General features: G+C 37.2%; 2 protein-coding genes across 2 annotated transcripts; both read right to left on the bottom strand.

The window, feature by feature from the left end:
• Positions 1-413: 413 nt before the first annotated feature.
• LOC107480860 (ARF guanine-nucleotide exchange factor GNOM-like) lies at positions 414-7393 on the bottom strand. The gene is made up of 3 exons (XM_016101055.3): positions 7179-7393; positions 5904-6673; positions 414-4585 (listed from the first exon to the last, which is right to left on the bottom strand). The coding sequence occupies exons 2-3, from the start codon at positions 6639-6641 to the stop codon at positions 905-907; spliced, it is 4419 nt and encodes a 1472-aa protein (XP_015956541.1). The 5' UTR covers positions 6642-6673; positions 7179-7393; the 3' UTR covers positions 414-904.
• A 7503-nt stretch (positions 7394-14896) lies between these two features.
• On the bottom strand, positions 14897-21694 carry LOC107480861 (ARF guanine-nucleotide exchange factor GNOM). The gene is made up of 3 exons (XM_016101057.3): positions 21510-21694; positions 19793-20575; positions 14897-19082 (listed from the first exon to the last, which is right to left on the bottom strand). Exons 2-3 carry the CDS (start codon positions 20516-20518, stop codon positions 15420-15422), a joined length of 4389 nt encoding a protein of 1462 aa, XP_015956543.1. The 5' UTR covers positions 20519-20575; positions 21510-21694; the 3' UTR covers positions 14897-15419.
• Between the last annotated feature and the right edge of the window lie 1647 nt (positions 21695-23341).

Raw genomic sequence — 23341 nt, 5'->3', positions numbered from 1 at the left:
AGTTAACACTTAGCAGACAATCCTAAAAAAAGAATAGATTTCACTTACTTTTGGTGCAATATCATGAATTCTGAATTTCACTTGAAAATGAAAAATGACGCGTGAGCAAATTGGGATCCCAGAATAAAGTTGGAAGTAATCGGTAGAACCCGTCCATTCCAAACTATTTCAAGTACAAAATATAATGAACTTGACCAAAATTTAGATGTTGATCAATATACGAGAAACCATGAATGACACTTTTCACCGTCTGTTGATTACATCCGATTACAAGGAACAAGTTCTTCTCAAAGGGAAGACAGAGAATGTCATTCTAACATCTTAACATTCATAAGGTCTACTACTAATTTTGATCTCGGGGTAAAAAGCCATTAAGCAAGACAGAGAGGTAAATGTATGACGAAGGCACAAACTAAACCATGATATTCCGAAGGCCTTGCATTAATGTGTCAGGATTTATCATACATGGAGAGATAGAGATATCAAGGCAAGCAAGTTGAGTAGTAGTTTTTATCATACCAACCGAAATGCATGGTGCAATATAGAGAGAATCAAAAGTTCTGTACAAAAAATATTTTTGGAGATTTGGGGCTAACTATCCCTCAGGCAGCTCCTTGGTCGGGTGTAAAGGTAGAAATCTATCTCAAGCTACAATATATTTTTCAACTAAGTTACAGCAACAATAAGGTTCTATGGGCTACGATAAAGGGGGGGAAATGCCAATTGACAGATGAAAAATCAGATTTAACCATATCTACTTGCTGCGACTTCAACTGAGAAAGCCATTCATTTCACCTTATGTAAAACTCGTGCATCTATCAATAGCATAACAAAATTCGATGTGGATGTGTGCCACTATGAACTGCAAAAAACTGTTCAGGTTGCCACAACATTGTAGATAAAGTTAACCAGCAACACCAGCATCTTCAAGGCTTTCTGTTTCACTTGAAGGAACAGAACCCATTTCATCAGGCACCAAACCTCCAACTGCTTCACCCTGTTTCTTCTGCAAATGGTCGGAATCCTGCTCGGGAAACACCTCAAGCTGCAATGACGGTGAAATATTGTTCACATGCAGCCACGTTAGTTCCCAAAGACTATCCCCACCCAGGGCACTCCTCTGCACCAGAATACCTTTCATCTTCATGACAAGCAAGGAGTTTTTAAGCAGTTCAGGTACTGTCTCTTGAAGCTTCTCGCTTCTTTTCCCCCTAATCTTTACCTTCATATATTTTTCCATTCTGCTAAGCACACCTAACCATAGCTTGCAGAAAGTTGACAATTGTGATAAGTCTGGGAGTAATTGAAGAAAAACTTTGGACAAAAATTTCATTGCAAGGATAAGGGTGCCTTCCATGTTGCGGTACTCCTTCTGAGAGTGTCCCTGTGCAATCTCAAGCAGGTCATCAAGTAAGGTGAAGATCACAATATCAAAACATTGCAACACACGACCATGTGGAACATAAATGCCATCGGCTCCTGTCAAGCAATTCTGCAAACATAATAAAGCATGATTTCTAACGTCCTCCCTCTGGTCTAAACACACCTTCCTTAGACCCTGTACAAGTCTCAACCACATCTCTCCAAACTCCTGCAACATCTTAGCTGCTTGTTCCTCATCTTGTGCTTCCTTAGCTTCACTAGTCCACCGAGCCAAGCAATTGACAGACCCAGCCATGACATCTAATGCCCGTATAGATCGCTCTGCTTGTCCAACACGAGACTCAGCAAACCGCCTTGCAGTGTCTAAACAGAAAGCATAGTTAGCAGGAAGCAAGTGAGCACCATCAGCCATTATGAACAGTAGTGCATCAAATCCAGCCTCAGATGCTTCTATGTGACTAGATGTGTTGGTAAGGAGTAATGTAATTGTACGCCATCCTAATTGAGATCTTATATGAGTAGCATTTGCCTTCACAAGGCGACTAATTTCCTGAGTAATCTGTTCACAGTATGCATCACCAACTCGGGCATCAAGCTTCAAGACAAGTTGCAGTGACCTCAGAAGTTCATCAGCAATGTTTTCTTTATATGGAAGCAACCGCTGGCAAATTCGTAGGAGTCCGAAAACAGCCTTCTCTACCAAGGCACAGGGCATTACAGTTGACTGAACAATATTGGATATGTGCTCATACACACCCTGCCAAAGAATCCCTATCCTGTCCCTGTTGTTCAAAGTGATTGCAATCAGCAACTCAAGGCAGAAGACTGCTGTATCTTCATCCTCGGGTGTGCTGTTCCCCTTCTGAGGTCGCCCTGCAGCCCAAATGAGTGCTCTTGCAAGCTGCAAAAGTGATTCAGCTTGTAGAAATTTACTCTCGGTGAAGATGCTGTCAATGTGACACTTCTGTATTGTCTGGAGGGTGCGCTGGTGAGCAGCAAGTTGTTGTTCAGTAGGTTGGGATCTTGGCTCTTCAGTATCAAGAGATAAGAGTTGACTAAATCTCCCCATCAATCCTGAAGATCTCCTTGGAGTGCCAATAGATGGCATGTGAGCCGAGGATAAAGAATTAGTGACAGGCTTTCCATGCACAGTTTCACTAGAGAGCTCAGACTCGTCAGCTGCATCACTGGCAACACGGGCAGGAAGAAGACCAAGCTTGTGCAGTCTTAAGATGCAATCAAGAATATTTCGCCAACCTGTGCGTATGTAATCACCATACCTATTTGCAATAGTGAATACAGTCACAGTTGCCATTCTTGCTTTCATGTCATCTCCAAAGGCAAGGACGGGTTCCTCAACTGATGAAGGGTTCAAAAGTGTAGTGAACTTGCAGAGGGACACTACCAGATCATCTAGAACATCTTCAAGATGGTGGCAAGCTGAGATCTTAGCAACAGCTAAGAATCCATCTGTACATGTTTGGTATACTTCCTCATGCTCAGCATGATCAAATACCACAGAGATGGCAGCAATTGTTGGACCTGACATTATGGCAAACATATCATGATCAAGGTAAGCCTTGGTATCAGATACAATAAATGGAGCAGTTTTTTTGGACTTGTGCATTAGATCAATCCATCGACTAGGTGTCATTTCGGGAAACCCAACGCCTTGCTCAGGGGTAGTGCGGATTTCATTCTTACAAATTGAATGGTAAATCTCTGACAAGAATTCTCGAGGTAGATCATTGCCACCATTAATATGCCTGTTATTCCTGATAAAATCCTCTTCAGTCATCTTCTTTTTAACTTGCACATTGTGCTGATCTGTATTCAGCATTATCATTGAGTATGATAACACAAGAGCGGCATCCTTGTTAGCTAGGATATGTGGTGACTGCTCATAATATCTCTCAGAGAAAGCTTCAAGTACCCTATGAATCTTCTGTGATTCTCCCGGCAGTCTGAAAGTCTCCAAAAATAGACGCAGTGCAGTGTCTAAGTTCATGTCTTGAAAATCAAATGTTCCTGCAAATTCATGAAGAACCTGAACACAGAATTCATCATGATTTCCTAGAAAATCACCAACAAGATTCTTATCCAACCCAGCAGTGTATCGGAAAAAGCAGGCAACACTTTGGGGATCAAGTTTGTCAGGCAAAAGATGTGTTCCTTGGAGAAATTCTAGACCTTTTTTAGGATCACGATTAAAGTGGTCAGCTCCAATCATCAACCTTCTCTTTATGTACTTTCTTCGGCGGACAAAAGGAACCCAATGATTTGGGTCACCATAGTTCTCACATTTGACCATCCAGAATGCATTATACTCTTCAAGATTCACCGGGGAATATTCTGAGCTTACAGATCCATTGTCAATTCTCTCAGCCATTCCCTGTATAACAGCAATAAGACCATCCAAAGCAAGAATATGCATGGCAGACAATGGACAATTCACAGGAAATGCACTTTTTGACAACAAATTAGCAAGGTCTTCAAAGACATTACTGCAAGTAATGTCACAGTCAAAGTTAGCATACATGTCTACCATAAAAGTCTTTTGCCTGCAGAAGTCAACAAGGGCCTCCATGGCTACCTCCTGCTGCTGGTATGAAGCCCCATATCTGCCCTGAGCAAGCCTCAAAATTACACAAGAAAAGAATGCTTCTAGCTGTAATTTGAGTTCAGTCCGAAGGTGATTATACAGATTAAGCACAACGCTACAAACCATTGAAAGTATAAGGGGGCTCATTGACAAGCCAAATTGCATCAAATTGCGAAACAATTCATCCTGAATTAAGCCAAGCAACCTTGGGTGACAGCGAATAGAAGGCCCTCCAAGTTCTATAGCAGAATTAATTAAAGTTAGGGCAAAGAGAGGCACATCCTCATCAAACGCAATAGTGTTTGATCTTGGACCAACTCCCATATGTTCAACAACATTCAGCAAAGAACACAAAAAGTGAAATATTTCCACCATGCAAGGAACACCATATGGTTCAGTCATGAGATGCATGTCATATGGTACACCATCCTTGCCACTAATAGCAATTGCTGTGTTTTCGTCCATCCGAGTTCCTGTAGCAACACTTGCAGCGCTGGGAGCATAGTTTGTGGGCAATGTCTGATTATCATATTCAGAGCCGAGGCTCCCATTCTCCAATTGTCTACTTCCAAAAGCATATTCATTATTAAGGCCCCCAGTCTGAACAAATAATGAACAACTACAAATGAGACGTCATAAATATCAATTGACAACCCAAAAATGTTCTTTTTCAGTATAACAATTAACAGATTCCCTTTGAATATTTGAAAATGTGACTATTTAAGAAAATGGGTCAGTCACAATTGTGCCTCTTCTGTATAGAGTGTAGGAAGGGAAGAAGTTAAGTTATAACAGAAAGGAGCACAGTAGGATATAGATATGAGAAATAAGATGAAACATTAGTTACAGAAGTAGTAAGGGAAAATTGAGGGTATCATGAATACCCTCTGTTTTTGTATCTTCTTTCTCATCCTTGAAGTATGCTCATCCAGTACACATTGAATACATGCGGTACTTTGGATCTATTTCTCTATCTATCCATAACTAATCCTATCTCATTATCATTATTATTATTACTACCAACTACTTTCAAAGATGCAAGTTTTTCCATACCAACTACACAATCAGAATATAGATATACTATTATTAGTGGGATGGAAAGACAAAGGAAAGGCAGATCTGTGACGTTCATCTTAGGATGCACAAAATACCTATGATTTAATTATAACCAGCAGGTCAAATTTTACTAATGGCTTATGACACTCAAGGAAAATGCTACACAATTTATTATGATTTAACATCATTGATATTGTAATATCTGTTAGCAATATTCTAACCAAAGAAAAGACAAGCTATGTAGCACACATACAAGTATAGTAGTAGTGCCGATTATGGATACATATTGATGTGGGTATGGGTTACAAAATTTTGGGCAAAATAAAATAAAATAAAGCATAGGTAAGTACAGATATACTATATAAAAATATAAAATAATAAAAAATAAAGTAGTCAAAACATCAAATAAACGATTTTTTTCTTTTAATAATGTTCAATATATATATAACGGCAAATCAAATGGTTTAATTTCAAATTTGATATTTTATAAGGTTCAAATTAGTATTTAGGTAGCATCATCTTAATATAATGCTAGACCCATAAGTATCCATGTATATCCAACAACACCAGTACCATGTATGAACTTGACATGGTAAGACAGGTGATTGGAAGTTTCCATGATTCAGAGAAGACAAGTAAAACGTTCCTAGAGCTATGAAAACACTGGGAAAGTAAACTAACTGATAGCATAACATTAACTCTTGCATAATAGGAACTCATTGTTATTTCTCTCTTGACTCCCCGCTCCCCAACACACAGATAAAATTTCCCTTTTTCTATTATTTATTTCCTTAGTAGCTAGAACAATAATCAGTAGAGTAAAAATATGTAACCTTCAAGTAAGGTAAAGTGAATCTTATACCTCCTGTTTCAAATTAGAGCTTCCATTAACCAATGCATGGTCTGTGTTGTCAACATCTTGAAGATGAGAAAAAATACACCTCACAAGTTCATGCATTGTGTGCCTTGCTATCCGCTGCAACAACTCGCCCTTAGTTCCCGCTTGATGAACTATACGAAAACAAGTATTCACAATGGTGCAAACATGTTGGTTACTCAGCATTACAGATGCTTTACTTTTCATACAAGCTAGGAGAACTTGCAGTATCTTCATTAAGACGACTTCTTCTGATGAAGGATCAGTAACCTCAAATCTGCAGCTAGTGACAGCATCAACCACCAAGTGCATAGCATCCTCAACATTGACTGTATTTTGATCAATCACATCCAATGTTAAGATCTTGTAAACAGATGACAAGGCAACCCCAGTAATTGGTGCACCTGTCTCATCGGATCGAATCACGTCTAAAAACGGTTGGAGATACAAGGTCGGGTTGATAGCGTGCCACTGATGGTGCCATGAAAAGATTTGTCTCCTTAACGCCTTCAAAGACTGAATGAGAGAGTGCTCCATCTGATCATCGCCGGACATATAACTGCTCCCCCATCTTACATTTCTCCGCATAACTGCCAACACGGCGCCAATTTCAGAATTGATCATGCATGATAAAGTTGTCTTGTTTGGACAGGTAGCATCACAATCCTCAGGTTCCTCCTCTTCTATCGCGTTGATACCAGCCTGCAGCTTCAGACGCCCCATTTTCACTATATCCTTCCGTACAGCCCAAGGATCTGGTACAGATTCAAAAAATAAAACTACCAACCAAAACCGAAAAAATTTCACTCTTTTAAGTCCCAAAAGACAACATACATTACGAGATCGGGATTTCAACAAACTAAATAAAGCATCAAACGGAACAAAACACAGCGTGACAATATTCCAGATTCAATTCACCAAAACATCATCCACAAGTTAAGCACGCAAAGGCAAACATACTACTTCAACAACACCAAATTTAAAAAATTCACAGGTAGATTTAGATCTGATCTATCCAGCATTGTTTCTTCTTCTTCACTGAGTAAAATCCTAGAATTCAGACATTAATTACAAACTAAAGTGAAATCATAGCAACAATCGAAGTTAGTTAGTGGTGGTTTCAGCTGCAGAAAGAAGCACAGCTCCAACTCTAAACTATACATAGAAACATAGGAACAGAGAGAGAGAGAGAGAAACCGCAACGTAGCATTCGATGCAAAGAGGAGCAACAGTGAAGAGAAAGGAAAAGCAGAAAAAAACCTCAGTCGAAGTCACAGCAGTGGCTCTCTTCAACTTTCGGAAGTTTTTTGGCGTCGCGGTTTTCAGAATTCGCGGGCTCAGCGTCTGCGTTGGGCGAATCGCCTCTGCTTCTGCTTCTCTGTTCTCTCTCCCGTAACCGGGAGCACTTTACTGAGCCTCCTCTGTCTTGTGGAAAAGTAGCGTTTGGAAATCAGAAAGAAAAGCCTTGACAAATTGTAACATTTTCATTTTATTTTATTTGTAGATTACGTAATTAAAAAAGAAAATTTAAATATGTGGCACGGCATGATATATGTACAAATGGCATTAAATGAAAAAAATTCACCATTCTAGTGTAGCGTTAAGTACAAGATGTCTATCATTGTAACATAATTTTCTGCCAAATGACAGAAAATTGACTTAACCTGAAGCATTTTTCTTTTTCAGCTTTGGGGAAAAAATCTGTGTCAATAATAAGTCATTTTGGTGATCTAAGCCGATCTTTCGGGAGAGAAATAACTCAAAGGCTAATTTTTCTTTATATGATTACACATGTAAGTTACGTTGAATTATGGAGTTTTGGGAGGATATAAACTATTGTGACGACGTTATTTTTTGGAATTAAAGAAAAAGATATTGAATTGTCTGATTTTTTTTTGCAGAGAAAAAGAACACAAATTGAATGGTTCAATTTGTGTGAAATAAAAATTAGTATCGACTGAAATTGGATCCACCAATTTTTTTGTTTGAAAAATTTTTTTAATTTGAGAGAACACTAATCGATCCCATTTGTGTTCGGTAAAAAATTTGAAATAGCAGTAAATGGTCGGACCGTTCGATTTATTTGTTTATGTATACATAAACCAAAATTTCACAGAACTCTCTACTTCTTTTTTATAGTGAGTTTTAAATCTCAGGTAATGTTTTTCCTCTTCTCTCATTCTTCTCCTCCATTCTTTTAGAAAAAATAGTGAGATTGAGAGTGTTTAATATACGTATATTATCATGGATGATAGAGCTATCTTGAAAATATATTGTTATGGACATATTTTATTACAAACATATGAGGAAGTTTAATTTGTATGTGAAAATTTATTAGATGTTATTCCGTTCACATTGTCATTTGAGGAATTAAAAGGCGTGATTTGTGAGAATATAGATTCTCAAGTATCTAGGAGAGTATCTTGTATTTTGTACAAGTATCCTTTATTTGTGTTTTGTGGGTTTGTTCAATTTCAAACGAAATACGTGACAGATGAAGCGATCATGCATGAAATTTTTTCAATATATATTGAAAATCGCCACCGAATATCATGCATCAAGTTGTATATTGAGTTTGAGCAATCTGAAGCGGACTAAAATATTGAATTGAAAGATTATAATAGTGATAGTGAGGAGGAATTTGAAAGTAACTATGAGATTGTTGGTGCAGGTGAAGACAAAGATGAAGCTAACGGTACTATGAATGCAAATGTGGTGAAAGTTGTAAATGCACTAACAAACCCACATCCATTTCATGAGCCTTCTTTCATGCGGTCGTTAGATTTGGAGTCTATGCATGCACCAGAATTTTCCCAATATATGAATACAGGTACGTAAAGAAATATAGTTGTGTGATATTTTAAAGTAGTAGATCAATAAAGTCAGATGAGTAATATATGTGATTTGTGGATTATAATTTGTGATAATTGCATTTGATTACTTTATTAGTTAATAGTTCTTTATTATGGATTAGATTTACTATTTCTTTATGTAGATAAAATAACTAAAATATAGACTATTATAATTATATCTGTTAAAGTGAATTATTAATTGTTTATATAATAAAATGATTTATTACTGTATATATAATAAATTATTTATTACTTATAATGTATAGAGAGATTTTAATTGTTAAGATATATATATTTAATGATTATTTATGAAAATATATATCCTGCGGTGTGATTGTAGCAGAGCTTCCTACTGTTGTGGATGGTGAATTCACGGTGGGGATGGAATTCAGTTTGAGGGAGGCAATAGTCAAGGCTAAAAGATTATATCATTCGTAGAGGTGTAGACTATCGAATGTATGAGTCGGAACCGACGACATTCTATGCTAAACGTACACAATATGGCGCAGGTTATGATTGGCTGATCAGGGTTACCAAAATGCAGAAGAAGTACTATTAGAAGATAAGGAGGTACAATGGTAGTCACACTTGTACCATATCTACTATTTCTCAAGACCATTCGAAATTGGATTCCAAGACAGTTGCAGAAGCAATTAAGTCGTTGTTAGAGGTTGACCCATCTATAAAGGTGAAATTATTCATTACGAAAGTACAGTCAAAATTTAACTACACCATCAGTTATCGGAAAGCATGGTTAGCAAAGCAAAAGACGGTGGAGTCAATTTTCAGAGGTTAGGAAGCATCGTATGAAGCTTTGCCTATATGGTTTGAGGCCATGTGTCACAAGGAGCAATTAGCAGTGGTTCACTTTGAAACAATGCCTGCGTACCAGAGGGATGATTTAGTTCCTGATATTCGTGTACTACATCGAGTCTTCTAGAGTTATTACCTTTGTATTAGGGTATTCAGACATTACAAGCTAGTAGTGCAGGTGGACGGAACTCATTTCTATGGAAAATACAAGGGTTGTTTGTTGGTTGCTGTCTCACAAGATGGCAATAACAATATCATGCCTATTACATTTGCCATAGTGGAGGTTGAGACTTATAATGCATGGTACTTTTTTTCTAAGTAACTTGCGTCAACATGTGGTGACACGTGATGGTGTAGAACTTATCTCTGGTCGACATGATTCCATCAGGTTAGCTATTGCTCGTAGTAATGGGACTTGGTCTCCTCTTAGAGCTTTCCATATGTTTTGTATCCGGCATATTGAGTCAAACTTCTTGAGGAAGTTCAGGGCACCTTACCTGCAGAAGCTTATCGTCAATATCGGTAAGTTTGAATAAAAGGAACTGTGTTGTTATTGTAAATACAATTGAATAGAATGTTGTTCATAGTAGAAATTTTTTTTATCATAGGATATTCGAGGACGATTCAGGAGTACCAGATGCGCTATCAACGATTACGCAAATGGGGTGAGGCTTACATCAACTAGCTTAACCGGATCCCACGTGAGTAGTATGCTTTGACATTTGATGGTGGATACCGATGAGGTCATATGACCACCAATCTTGTGGAGTGCATCAACTCTGTCTTGAAGGGGGCACGCAATCTCCCAGTCACTGCGCTTGTTAAGACTACATTTTATAGACTAAATGAGTTGTTCACTAGGAAAAGAGCCGAGACTGAGGCTCAAATTAATGCTGGACATGTGTTCTCTGAGCTGGTGACCTCCAAGTTGCATGCAAATCAACGAGCATTGGGAAACATACTGATTAGTTGCTTTGACAGAGAAAATGAAGTCTTTGAAGTACGTGAGATGCCTAGTGGGGTTAAGTATGCAGTTGACCTACGCCGACAACGGTGCAACTATGGTGAATTTCAGGTTGACCGAATTCTGTGTCGACATATATTTGTTTGTTGTGCAAATCAGTGGTTGGATTGGCAAGTGTACGTTCATGACGTATACAAGATGGACCAAGTTCGAAGAGTATACAGGACTAGATTTAGACCACTGTAAAATCTTACAACATTGCCTGCTTATTATGGACTTCGATTCGTTGGCAATCCGTTCCTCAGATGGGTAGCCAAAGGTCGGCCTAAGATGACCCGCATCTTCATCATCTTGACCGGCCGACTCATCATCGACATCGCCATCGTCCTCCTCATCCTCATCCCCATCCTCGTCCTCGTCCTCATGGTCGCCATGACTATCTGGATGGTCTACTAGGTAGTCATCAGTCTCGTCATCAATTGCCTTATTGCTCTTCTGAATTAGACTCATTGGAATACGCCTAGGGTTTCTACTCTGTATAATTCCTCCTGTGGCATCAGCATTTCTACTCGAGTCAACATATATTCTACCTCCAGAATTATCAGAGAAAGTGCGAACTCGAGGTCTCGAATCCAATGACCTTCTAACTAGAGTAATACCACCCGGATGTGCCAACTGATCGGTGGAAATGTCATCATAATTACCTGAATGTGAGTGACTTGGCCCTGGAGTCATAAAACCAAGCAGCTGGCTGAATAAAGCTTGCTCCTCTGCCTCAAACTGTGGACCACTCCAATACTGTTAATGTAACGGGACTGATGGTGAAAAATAATTCGACGGATGCGTGTGAGGAACATATGGTGTAAAATACTCAACCTTCTGTTGTGGCGGTGACGGTGCCGGTGGTTGTTGCTGTTGATTCTCACGATCCCAGTTACGCCACTTGCCGTGAGACAATTTCTCAGTTAACTTATCTTGTAAAAAATAAAATACAATTTCTAGTCTTTATTTCAACACATAAAGTAATTCATTTTACCTGTTTGCAATAAAAAATACTTGGGGATTGCCGGAAATCGGCGCAAGAAATGGTAGATGGATCCAAGCCCAAGTAAGCAAAAGTGTCAGTGGACCATCCATCTCCTTGCAGTCGACACGAGTTGCCCTACACAATGATCTATACAAGTGTGCAAGGCATGCTGATCCCCAATTAAATTGTATGATCCCAGCGAAGTTACGGAGCAAAGGCAAAAATTTCCAGTACACCGCTGCACCCAACTTGTCTCCAAACAGAATTGTCGCAAATAACAACATTATGTGGCACTTTACGTACCTCTAAATGTGAATATCATCATTCAAGACTATGAGATCTTTCAAACCCCTAAACTACGTCAATTTTATAAAGCTTTTTCTGCAGTCTGTCTTCCTCAGTGCAATCCCAAATGATGCAAGCACTCGGCCTCCAAGGCCTCAAAACTACTCATGGTCGGTCCTATAACCGGAAGACCATTTTCGGCAGACCAAGAATTATCCCCACATCCTCCAACGTCATAGCACACTCACCAACCGGAAAATAAAATGTGTGAGTCTCAGGGCACCATCTCTTGATTAGAGCATTAATCATTGCTGACGACACTGGATGACTCCAATATGGGAAACATGATAAAAACTAGTCTCCCGTAAATGCCCCTCAACAATTTGGTTGTACGGATCTGACAGCTTTAAATGGTCACATATCAACATCCGTGAACCCTACAATATCACATTTCCGTTATAACTACTAGTATAATATAATTATATTAACAATAACATAATTATCCTTACATGTCCACTGTAACTACCAGTATAATTGTATTTCAAACATATATAGTAAATCTATTATACAAAAATCCTACATTCATATTTATTAGCTTATAACAAAAATTAATTAACCTTAACTAAATAACCAAAATAATTTTATTTATATTTTAGGTTTAGTGTTTACTAATTTATTGTCTAAATTACACTAAATTAGGTTAAATTCAATTATTAATAATCATAAATAATTTATTAAATTCAAATTTTTTTACTTAACTTAAACTATCCTAAATTCATATTTCTATTTCTAGTACAATACAATTAAAACAAAAATATATTAATTAAAATTTCATTTCAACACGTAATAATAATAATAATATCTACAGATTTTATAAATTGGTTTCATTCCAAAACATATTAATCAATAATCATAAATTTCATTCCAAATCAAAACATAACATATTATTAATCAAAATTATTCACAGACTTTATAAAAACTAATTCTACTTTAATCTCTATTTCTAACACCTAACACTAACAATATCATACATGCATATCTAGTTTCTACTTAGTACTATTATAATATTGCTACTAAAATCTAATATTATCACTATTATTTTTATTAAATCAAAATATTAAAAAATAAAAATTTACATAGTTTGAATGTCCAAAATAATTAACAAGATGAAAATTTGGCTGATTCACTTCTTTAATTTTTGGTCTTTTTGGCATTGTATTTGAATATTTTTTGGGTTACTTTATGATCCAACAATGATTGAAAATGAAGATGGTTGTGGGCAGGATGGATCCAGAAAGTTTCATATGGAGAGGCCGAATTTTACATGAATTTTTTTCATTCCATAAAAATAATTAACATATAGTTATTAGAGTATTTTTCAAAAAATTTATCAATATATATATAATTATAAAATTTTTTTCACAATTTTATTTTTAATATGATCGTTACATAAAAAAATATAACAATATCAATAGTACATTATAAAATTATAAAGTACCAATAATTTATAACGAGTTTAGTTAAAAATGATTACATATCTTATTAATTAAATTAATTTTTTTAAATTTTTAAAAATTTAAAAATAAATGATAAATTATTAATTATTTGAAAGACACAATACCTCTATAGAATACAAGATATAAAATATTTTTATAAAAGTTTTTCTTTCAATAACATAAATTTAGAAGAAAAATAAGTATTTTTTATAAGAAAAGAATATATAAAGAACATAATGTGATTACCAAAATATAAAGAACATAATGTGATTACCAAAATATAACTACGTAAGTTATTATTAATATAATAATATAAATTTTAAATATGTTAATATAAAATAAACAAATAATTTTTTTAAATAAATATAGAGATTATTAAATAAAAATTAATTTGAAAGTTACAAAAAGATTTGAGGGTATGATATTAAATTAGTTAAGTAAAAAATATTAGTGAATTAAACAATTAAGACATAAATTTATCACATAATAAAAAATAATACATATAAAAATATTAAATTATATAATATTTTTATTTTTTAAATATATATATCTCAGGTATAAATATAGCTTTTAAAAATTTTAAGGGGCCGAGGCCACTATTTGCCCCCCTCTAAGTCCGTCCCTGGTTGTAGGGTTGGAGAGCAAGCAGAGAGAGATAGTGTATGCGAGTGAAAATGATGACTGCTGGGAGGGGGTGACACTCGAATAGAGTATAGGAAGCAAGGAAGCCAACCAGGATCCCGTTGCATGCGCGCCACGTAGATTCAGTACGCAAATTGGACGGTCCGATTACTGAAATCAGGCTATTCGATTACAGTCCCCTCCCATCGATTCGTCCGATTTGCTCGCTATCACAGTCTCATAAAATACCATATACTTTCATAACTATGCTATACACCAACAATCACTCCATATCAAAATTAAAAAACTCGTAAGTCGAACGAGTATTCTATTTTCTTATTTATTTTTTTTATTTCTCTAATTTTATTACGTACAAAATAATAATAAGGTTTTCTTATCTTTTATCTTGTCCATTGATCATGCTTTCTTTTGGGCTTTTAGCAGTAAATTGCTGAAATACACTGCTGTCAAGTTGTCATTCCTTTTTTTTTAAATAAATTCAAATGCAATTCTAAGATAAGAATAATTCTAAAATAAAAGAACAAATTAACTTAAAAGTAATTATTTTTAAATTTTTTGATTGAATCATACATAATCAAAATTAGTACACCAATAACAACAACAGTTTTTATCCATTAAATAGGATCGATTACAAAAATAAAATAATGTCATTATATGTTATCATGTATCATATTTATAATAAGACCGTTTACATAATAAAAATTAGTAATCTAAGTTAATTATATTCTTTTATATTTTATAACTACCTTTATTTTAAAGAATTAAAATATAATTAAGTCGTAGGAAAAAAAAAAGACATCAAACGATCAAGCATTCATATTGTCACCAAGGTGAATGAAACTGTAATATCTTAATAAATTTAGCCAATAAGTATTTCTTTTGGAGCATTTGGCTAAAGATTTGGAATTAAAAAAGGGTAGTCCTAATATTGATTGAATGATTTAATATTCCTTTAGATCAATTCAAAACTTGTGTTGTTTGCAACATTATCATACCGAGTAACATACATGTAGCAGCTACTAGCTAGAGCCAAGAGGAAACATAAATCTCAAGATCTGTCAAATTAGCAAGACAGTAATACTTGAGGATAATTTCCTGTGTACTTGTTGAAACAAAGAAGAGTTCTCATCTTTACAAGCACTCAATAAGGGAAGGGAAGGGAAGGTAAGCACTATATTTATATAACATGTATCTCCAACCAAAACTCCCACTATTCTATTACCCACTAGTTCAAGAGGAATACCAAAATCACAGGCAACTTTAATTCTCAGATTTGGCCTCATTAACTAGTTCCAATATCCGTCACATTATGCAGAATCAGCTTCAGAACCCAAACAACCCAAGATAGAAACAGGAAAACCTATCAAGGACTGATATTGCGGGTTCGTAGCGGCAAGCATTGAAAAAGCCAACTCAGGTAGCCTAGGAACCAACACCAGCACCATCTTGGCTCACTGTTTCATTTGAAGAAACAGAAGTGTTTGCGTCAACGGCTTCAATCTGTTTATGCAGTGCCTGCTGAAGCTCTGGAGCAGGGAACACCTCAGACTGCAATGATGGAGCAATATTCTTCATATGTAGCCATGTCAGTTCCCACAAACTATTTTCACCAGCGCCACTGCTCGGTAAAAGTATGCCCTGTGATTTCATGACAAGCAAAGTGTTCTTCAGGAGCTCAGGCACAAGCTCTTGAAGCTTCTCACTTCTCCTTCCCCTAATTTTTGCTTTCGTATATTTTTCTGTCCGATCTAGCACAGCGACCCATAGTTTTGAGAAATCTGTCAATTGTGATAGTTTGGAGAGTGACTGGAGGAAAACCTTAGACAAGAGCTTCAACACAAGAATAAGTGTCCCTTCCATGTTCCGGTATTCCTTTTGATAGTATTCCTCAGCGATTTCAAGCAGATCATCCACTGCAGTGAAAATCACTTGATCGAAACACTGTAACCACAAATCAGGTGGGACATGAATCCCAACAGCTCCTGTCAGGCATGTCTGCAGAGACAACAGAGCATGATTTCTAACCTCCTCTCTTGGGTCCAAACATACCTTCTTTATTCCCTGCACTAGCCTCAACCACATTTCCACAATGTCCTTCAACATCTTCTCCACTTCCTCATCTTTTGCTGCCTGCTTAGCATCACTAGTCCACTTCTCTAAACAATTGACAGAACCAGCCATAAGATCTAGCGCAACCACAGACCGTTCTACCTGTCCTAAACGGGACTCAGCGAACTGCCTTGCAGTATCGACACAAAGAACATAATTTGCAGGAAGCAAGTGGGCCCCGTCAGACATAATGAACAGCAGTGTATCAAATCCAGCCTCAGACGATTCCTGGTGCCGAGCAGTGAAGGAAAGAAGTGACGTAATTGTCCGCCATCCTAACTGAGATCTGACATGAGAAGCATTTGCCTTTACAAGCCGACTGACTTCTTGAGTAATCTGCTCATAATATATATCTGCAACCCGAGCATCAAGTTTCAAGACAAGTTGCAGGGACCTCAAAAGTTCATCAGCAATGCTCTCTTTGTATGGAAGTAAGCGATGGCAAATCCTTAGAAGCCCAAAAACGGCCTTTTCTATCAGTATGCAAGGCGTCACAGTTGACTGAACAATATTGGATATGTGCTCATAAACATCCTTCCATAGAAGTCCAATTCTGTCCCTATTATTCAATGTGATTGCTACTAGTAACTCCAGGCAGAAAACTGAAGTATCTTCATCCCCAGAGATGCTGTTACCTTTTCGAGGTTGACCTCCAGCATTAATGAGTGCTCTTGCAAGCAGCAATAGAGATTCGGCTTGCAGAAATTTACTCTCAGTGAATACAGTATCAATGTGACACTTCTGAATTATTTGTACAGCCTGCTGATGAGCAACAAGTTCTTCTGCAGTTGGTACTGATCTAGGCTCTTCAGTGCCAAGATATAAGAGTTGACTAAACCTACTCATCAGTCCAGATGATCTCTTTGGAGTACTAACAGATGGAAGTTGAGTTGATGAGGACAAGTTGGAATTAGGTTTTCCATGTCCGGATTCTGCAGAAAGCTCTGACTCCTCAGCTGCATCACTCACCAAACGAGTAGGAAGAAGGCCTAACTTGTGCAATCTTAAGATGCAATCAAGAATATTTCTCCACCCTGCTGCACGGATGTAATCACCATAGCTATTTGCAATAGCAAAAACTGTCTCAAGTGCCATTCTTACTTTTGTGTCATCTCCCAGGGCTTGGACAGATTCCTCAACTGAGAATGGATCCAAAATGGTAATGAACTTGCAAAGGCACACAACCAAATCATCAATTACATTTGCAAGATGATAGTGAGCTGATATCTTCGCAACAGCTAAGAATCCATCGATACAAGTTTGATATATCTCTTCATTTTCAGCATTATCAAATACCACCGAAATGGCAGCAATTGCTGGGCCTGACAATATGGCAAACATATCATAATCAAGGTCTGCTCTGGAATCAGATACAATAAATGGAGCAGTCTTTCTGGACTTGTGCATTAGAGAAATCCACCGACTTGGGCTCATTTCAGGAAATCCAAAACCCGGTTCAGGGGTTGTGCGGATTTCATTCTTACAAATGGAATGATAAATCTCTGACAGGAATTCACGTGGGAGGTCCTTCCCACCATTAATAAGCCTGTTATTCCTGATGAAATCCTCTTCCGTCATCTTCTTTTTGACCTGAACGTTGTGATGATCCGTATTAAGCATTATAATTGAGTAGGATAACACGAGAGCAGCATCCTTGTTAACAAGAACATCTGGTGATTGCTCAAAATATCTCTCAGAGAAAGCTTCGAGCACCCTATGTATCTTCTGTGATTCTCCAGGAAGCCTAAAACTCTCCAAAAATATACGCAGGGCTTTGTCTAAGGTAATGCCTTGGAAGTCAAATGTTCTGGCAAATTGATGAAGAACCTGAACACAGAACTCATCGTGATTTCCTAGGTAATCACCAATGAGATTCTTATCCAACCCAGCAGTGTATCTGAGAAAGCAGGCAACACTTTGGGGATCAAGTTTATCAGGTAAAAGATGTGTTCCTTGGAGAAATTCAAGGCCTTTCTTAACATCGCGATTGAAGTGATCAGCCCCTATCATCAATCTTTGCTTGAAGTACTTTCTTCGGAAGACAAAAGGAACCCAATCATTTGGATCACCATAATTTTCACATTTTTCCAGCCAGAAAGGAATATACTGTTCCAAATTCACAGGAGAACGCTCGGAACTTACATATCCATTGCCTATCCTTTCAGCCATTCCCTGCATGACAGCAATAAGACCATCCAAAGCAAGAATATGCATGGAAGACAATGGATTGTTCACAGGAAATGCACTTTTGGACAACAAGTTAGTAATGTCTTCAAAGACATTACTACAAGTTATATCACAGTCATAATTAGCATACATCTCTACCATGAATGTTTTTTGCCTGCAAAAATCAACAAGGGCCTCCATGGCAACCTCCTGTTGCTGATATGAAGCCCCATATTTGCTTTGTGCAAGCCTCAAAATTACACAAGAAAAAAATGCTTCCAGCTGTAACTTGAGTTCCTTACGAAGATGATGATACAAATTAAGAACAATGCTGCACACCATTGAAAGTACAAGAGGGCTCATTGACAAACCAAATTGCATAAGGTTGCGAAATAATTCATCCTGAATTAAGCTCAGTAATCTTGGGTGACAGCGAAAGAAAGGTCCTCCCAACTCTATGGCTGAATTGATCAAAGTTAAGGCAAAAAGAGGCACATCTTCATCAAATGCTATTGTGTTTGATCTAGGATTCATTCCCATATGCTCAACAACATTCAACAAAGAACACAAGAAGTGAAATATCTCCACCATACAGGGAACCCCATATGGTTCAGACATAAGCTGTAATTCATGTGGATCAGTCTCGTTGCCATTGCTAGCAAAAGCTGAGTTTTCATCCATTACGGTTGACGTTACAGCACTTGCAATACCAGAAGAAATTCCTAGTGGTTCACCATCATATGAAGAATTCTGGCTCCCATTCTCCAACAGTCTGCTAAATACAGTGCTCTCATTGTTTTGTCCACTGGTCTGAAGATAAATAAATAAACCAGTGATTAAATTACAATTTATGCATGTCCTGACTTTGAAAATTAGTAACTACGTTACTTGGTTTTCTTTTCTCCTTTTCTTGGAGATGCATGAAAGTGCTACAGAACAGCTGGGTGTCAATCATAGTTGTATATTGTCTTTTGGTATACAACTATCATTTTCAAAATAAATACTTTTTAAAGGATTTTTCCTTGTTTCCTAGTAAGTTCCAGACAATCCACAAGCCACATAAAATATTTCTAGGTCAAATAGACCCTTTCTTATTTTTGCTGTGCTGCATCTGAAGGGAAAGCAGCAAGAGGGATCTAAGTCCATTTTATGCAATTCTATAGACCCAATCCACGAAAATAATTAACTGGTCAAACACCATAAAATTTGTCGTGAACAAGTTATTGGAAACTAAAAAATTTTATAATGTAAGCAGAGTGACTAAGTTTTTCTTTATGGAGGAGAGGAGGGGAGGGAGGATTAAATAAGTTAAGGAAGATTTCATTTTTGAACAATTTCACAGTTTTTTAAGCTGCAGATTATAAAGAACAGCACAAACAAAAATCCAGCATAAATAAAAATCTTCTCTCCAAGCAAAACTCCTACTTTTTTTCCATTCAAGTTTTACAGCTGACAGCAAGTGACACAAAATTGCATGAAAAAGCGACAAATGCAACCCAAAAGTAACATGAATCTTATACCTCTTGTTTTAAAGGAGATCTCTCATTTATCAACAAATGCTCTGTGTTCTCAATATCCTGAAGGTGAGAAAATATACACCTTACAAGTTCATGCATAGTGTACCGTGCTATCCGCTGTAACAGCTCACTTTTGGTTCCTGCTTGATGAACTATATGGAAACAAGAATTTACTATGGTGCAAATGTGTTGGTTACTCAGCGTAGTCGATGCTTTACATTTCACACATGCTAGAAGAACTTGTAATATCTTCATCAATGCCACTTCTTCTGATCCAGGATCAGTCACCTCAAATCTGCAACTTGTGATAGCATCAACCACCAAGTGCATGGCATCCTCAATGTTGACCGTGTTTTGATCTATCACATCAAGGGTTAAGATCTTGTAAACAGATGAGAGAGCAACACCTGTGATTGGTGCACCAGTTTCGTCTGATTTAATTACATCCAAGAAAGGCTGGAGATACAAGACTGGGTTGATGGAATGCCATTGACCTTGCCATGAAAAGATTTGCCTCCTTAATTCCTTTAACGACTTAACAAGAGAGTGCTCCAATTGGTCATCATCTGCCATATAATGAACCCCCCATCTAACATTTCTTCGCATGACCGCCAAAACAGCGCCAATTTCAGCATTGATCATGCATGCTATACTATTTCTATTAGTATACCCAGATTGATCCTCTATTGCATTGATACCAGTTTCCATCTGCATCTTTAGATGTCCCATTTTTCCAAATGAACCAGCTTGACATTTACCAGAAGAACACTGAGATTAACGAAAGCCCTAGGAAAAACAATATGTTGAAAGAGACAATCAGGAGAGTGATAAGGGTTTTAAAAGCAGGGTTAACACATAATCAAAATTCAACGCAGGTAGTACGCCTAGTTAATATCTATAAATAGACCATATAAAGTACACATACAATTTCCCCTAAAAATTGACTCACTGACTACTCCATCAATATAGTAACTGGACAATGTTTTCATGCCTTATCCTTAATAAGGGCACATAATGTTTAGGCCACAGAAAAGATCAGTAGCAGAGAATAACAGAGTATCTATATCTATAACCAGCAATAACATTTTAAGTTTCCACTACCAAGTAAAATCCAGTAACTCCCCTTGTCTTGGTTTAAAAACGAGAAGAGGAAAAAAACAACAAAGAGTTGTATAAGTAAAACCACTCATTTATTGATGTTAGGTTTGAGATTATGAATGAGAATTTGGTTCTTTTAACCCAAAGATGAAAAATTCATGGGTGAACTTTGAAATCTGAAGGCGTTATTTAGAGGACCACACTGGGACATGAAAGATCACAACAGAGGAAAAGACGTTGCACGCCAAAATAATGGTAACTGTGACAAAATTAACCCATTTCAGGACGGAAATCAATTCAGATGTATCCATAACACAACTCCAAACATATAACATTAAATGATCAAATTGCCTGAAAAACACAAATTTTATGTAAATATAAATAAACCTTAGATCTACCATTAAATCTGAACCTTATGATTAAACCCATTTCCGTTGACAAATCCCCATAGCACATTAATAATGATCTAATTCATTGGACCAACGAGACCCATTCAGAATTAGATCAAAATTCTTAAAGTTGAATACAAAGGGGTATCTAGGACTATATCAAGGTTAAAAATTTTCTCACAATGGCAATGCCCAAAGGAGCCAAAGAAGGAGAAGAATGAAAAGAAACTTACGGTGAAAACAAGTGGAGGATGCAAATTGGAGCTGGTAGTGGTGGTGGTGGTGGTGGCGGTGGCGAGATTGTATTGGCTGTTAATGGAGTGTGGAATTGGGAATCATGTGCGATGGGGAGTTCTGCTGAGAAGCTCCCCTTCCCTGCTCTTGTCGGGGCCTTCTCTCTCTCTCACTATCTTTCTCTCTCTTCTTTCTGTTATTTGGATTTGAATTTGCTTATGTACCCTTCTACTAACTCCAAATTACTCTACTCATACACTTTCTTCTTTCTGTTGTTTGGATTTGAATTTGCTTATCTACCCTTCTACTGACTCCAAATTACTCATACTCTCTTGTTTACGATGGCCTGTAGCATCTTGGGAATTTGTTTTCATGATCTATCTATAGATAATTAAAAGGGTAAAAAACCTAAATAAACTAATGGGAGATCTTTATTATCCAAATCAGCCAAAATAAAAATTTTTTCAGCAATCCACCAACGAGCAAATATATATAATTCGAATCAAGTTGATTCGAACTGCTAATGCAAGTAAATCGAAACAACATGATTCGAATTACCATTGGGACGAGTTGCATGTAATTCGAATCAAGTAGATTCGAATTAAAGAAGGCTAAATCGAATTGAGTCGTTTCGAATTAGTAGGCAAATGTGACTCAAGGGAGTTCGAATCATATTGATTCGAATTATTCATTGTTGCTTTCTAATAGTAGTTCGAATTAACTTGATTCGAATTACTAGTAAGTTGCCTATATAAGGAGTTCGAACCAAGCTCATTTAATTCAGTTTTACTTCCTCACACCCCACCAAATCCCAGAGAAAACGATGCAGAATCTGTTTGACAAAGACTCAAGAGGCAGATTAACGCGATGGGAGACGATCCGGGAAGGCTGTATCGTTTGGATGGAGTCGCTCACATCGCCGGGGTGATCAACGACGAGGTTAGTGGTTTTTAATAGTGGTATATGTTTAGTGGTTTTTAATAGTGGTATATGTTTAGTGGTTTTTAATAATCCTATATGTACAATGGTTTTCGTATATGTATTTTAGTGGTTTATTAAAGTGGTATTGCTAGTGGTTTACATAAGTGGTTTTGCATGCGGTTTAACATAGTGGTTTTCTATGTGGATTTGTTGATGGTTTTGTTAGCGGTTTATGTAGGTGGTTATGGTAATTGTTAATTTGAGTGGTTTTGTTGATGGTTTTTGTTAGCGGTTTACGTAGGTGGCTTGGTAATTGTTAATTTGAGTGGTTTTGTTGATGGTTTTTGTTAGCGATTTACGTAGGTGGTTATGGTAGCTGCTAATTAAAGTATAGGGTTTTTTAAGTGTAAAACATAAACAATTTCAGCCCATATTATTAAAAAACTTCAGTTCATGAATGTGTACATCACGAAGTTGCTAAAATACTACTTGTGAATGGATGCAGATTTAAGACTAGTTTTTAATTTATTCTAATCATGCGGTCCTTTTATTTCGCAGCCCCAGCGCTGCATATCGAGTATGCGGCGGCAGCAGGGAATACGACTGGATGAGCGGTATGTTCCGTACTTGCAGATGGCCGGATTATACCATCTTGCGAGATTGAACGACAGATGGTTCCGATTAGACGAGCCACTTGTGAGTGCATTCGTCGAGCGGTGGCGTCCAGAGACGCACACTTTCCATATGCCGTTCGGAGAGTGCACGATCACACTTCAGGACGTAGCATACCATTTGGGGTTGCCAGTGGACGGACATTACGTGAGTGGCTGCCTTTCGGATTTCTATGTAGGCGCTTTGCCCGTGCCTATATCATGATGTTGTTGGGCACCCAACTTTTTGCCGACAAGTC

The sequence above is a fragment of the Arachis duranensis genome, chromosome 3 (assembly GCF_000817695.3).
Source record: "Arachis duranensis cultivar V14167 chromosome 3, aradu.V14167.gnm2.J7QH, whole genome shotgun sequence".
In the NCBI taxonomy this organism is placed as follows: domain Eukaryota; kingdom Viridiplantae; phylum Streptophyta; class Magnoliopsida; order Fabales; family Fabaceae; genus Arachis; species Arachis duranensis.
The sequence above is the reverse complement of the archived record's forward strand: the minus strand, read 5'-3'. Positions and strand labels throughout refer to the sequence as shown.

Coding starts and splice junctions, on each gene's coding strand:
- LOC107480860 (XM_016101055.3), bottom strand. CDS start 6,641: ATGGGGCGTCTGAAGCTGCAGGCTGGTATCAACGCGATAGAAGAGGAG. Junction 4,586..5,903: donor GCTCTAATTTGAAACAGGAG/GTATAAGATTCA, acceptor TTATTTGTTCAG/ACTGGGGGCCTTAATAATGA.
- LOC107480861 (XM_016101057.3), bottom strand. CDS start 20,518: ATGGGACATCTAAAGATGCAGATGGAAACTGGTATCAATGCAATAGAG. Junction 19,083..19,792: donor GATCTCCTTTAAAACAAGAG/GTATAAGATTCA, acceptor ATTTATCTTCAG/ACCAGTGGACAAAACAATGA.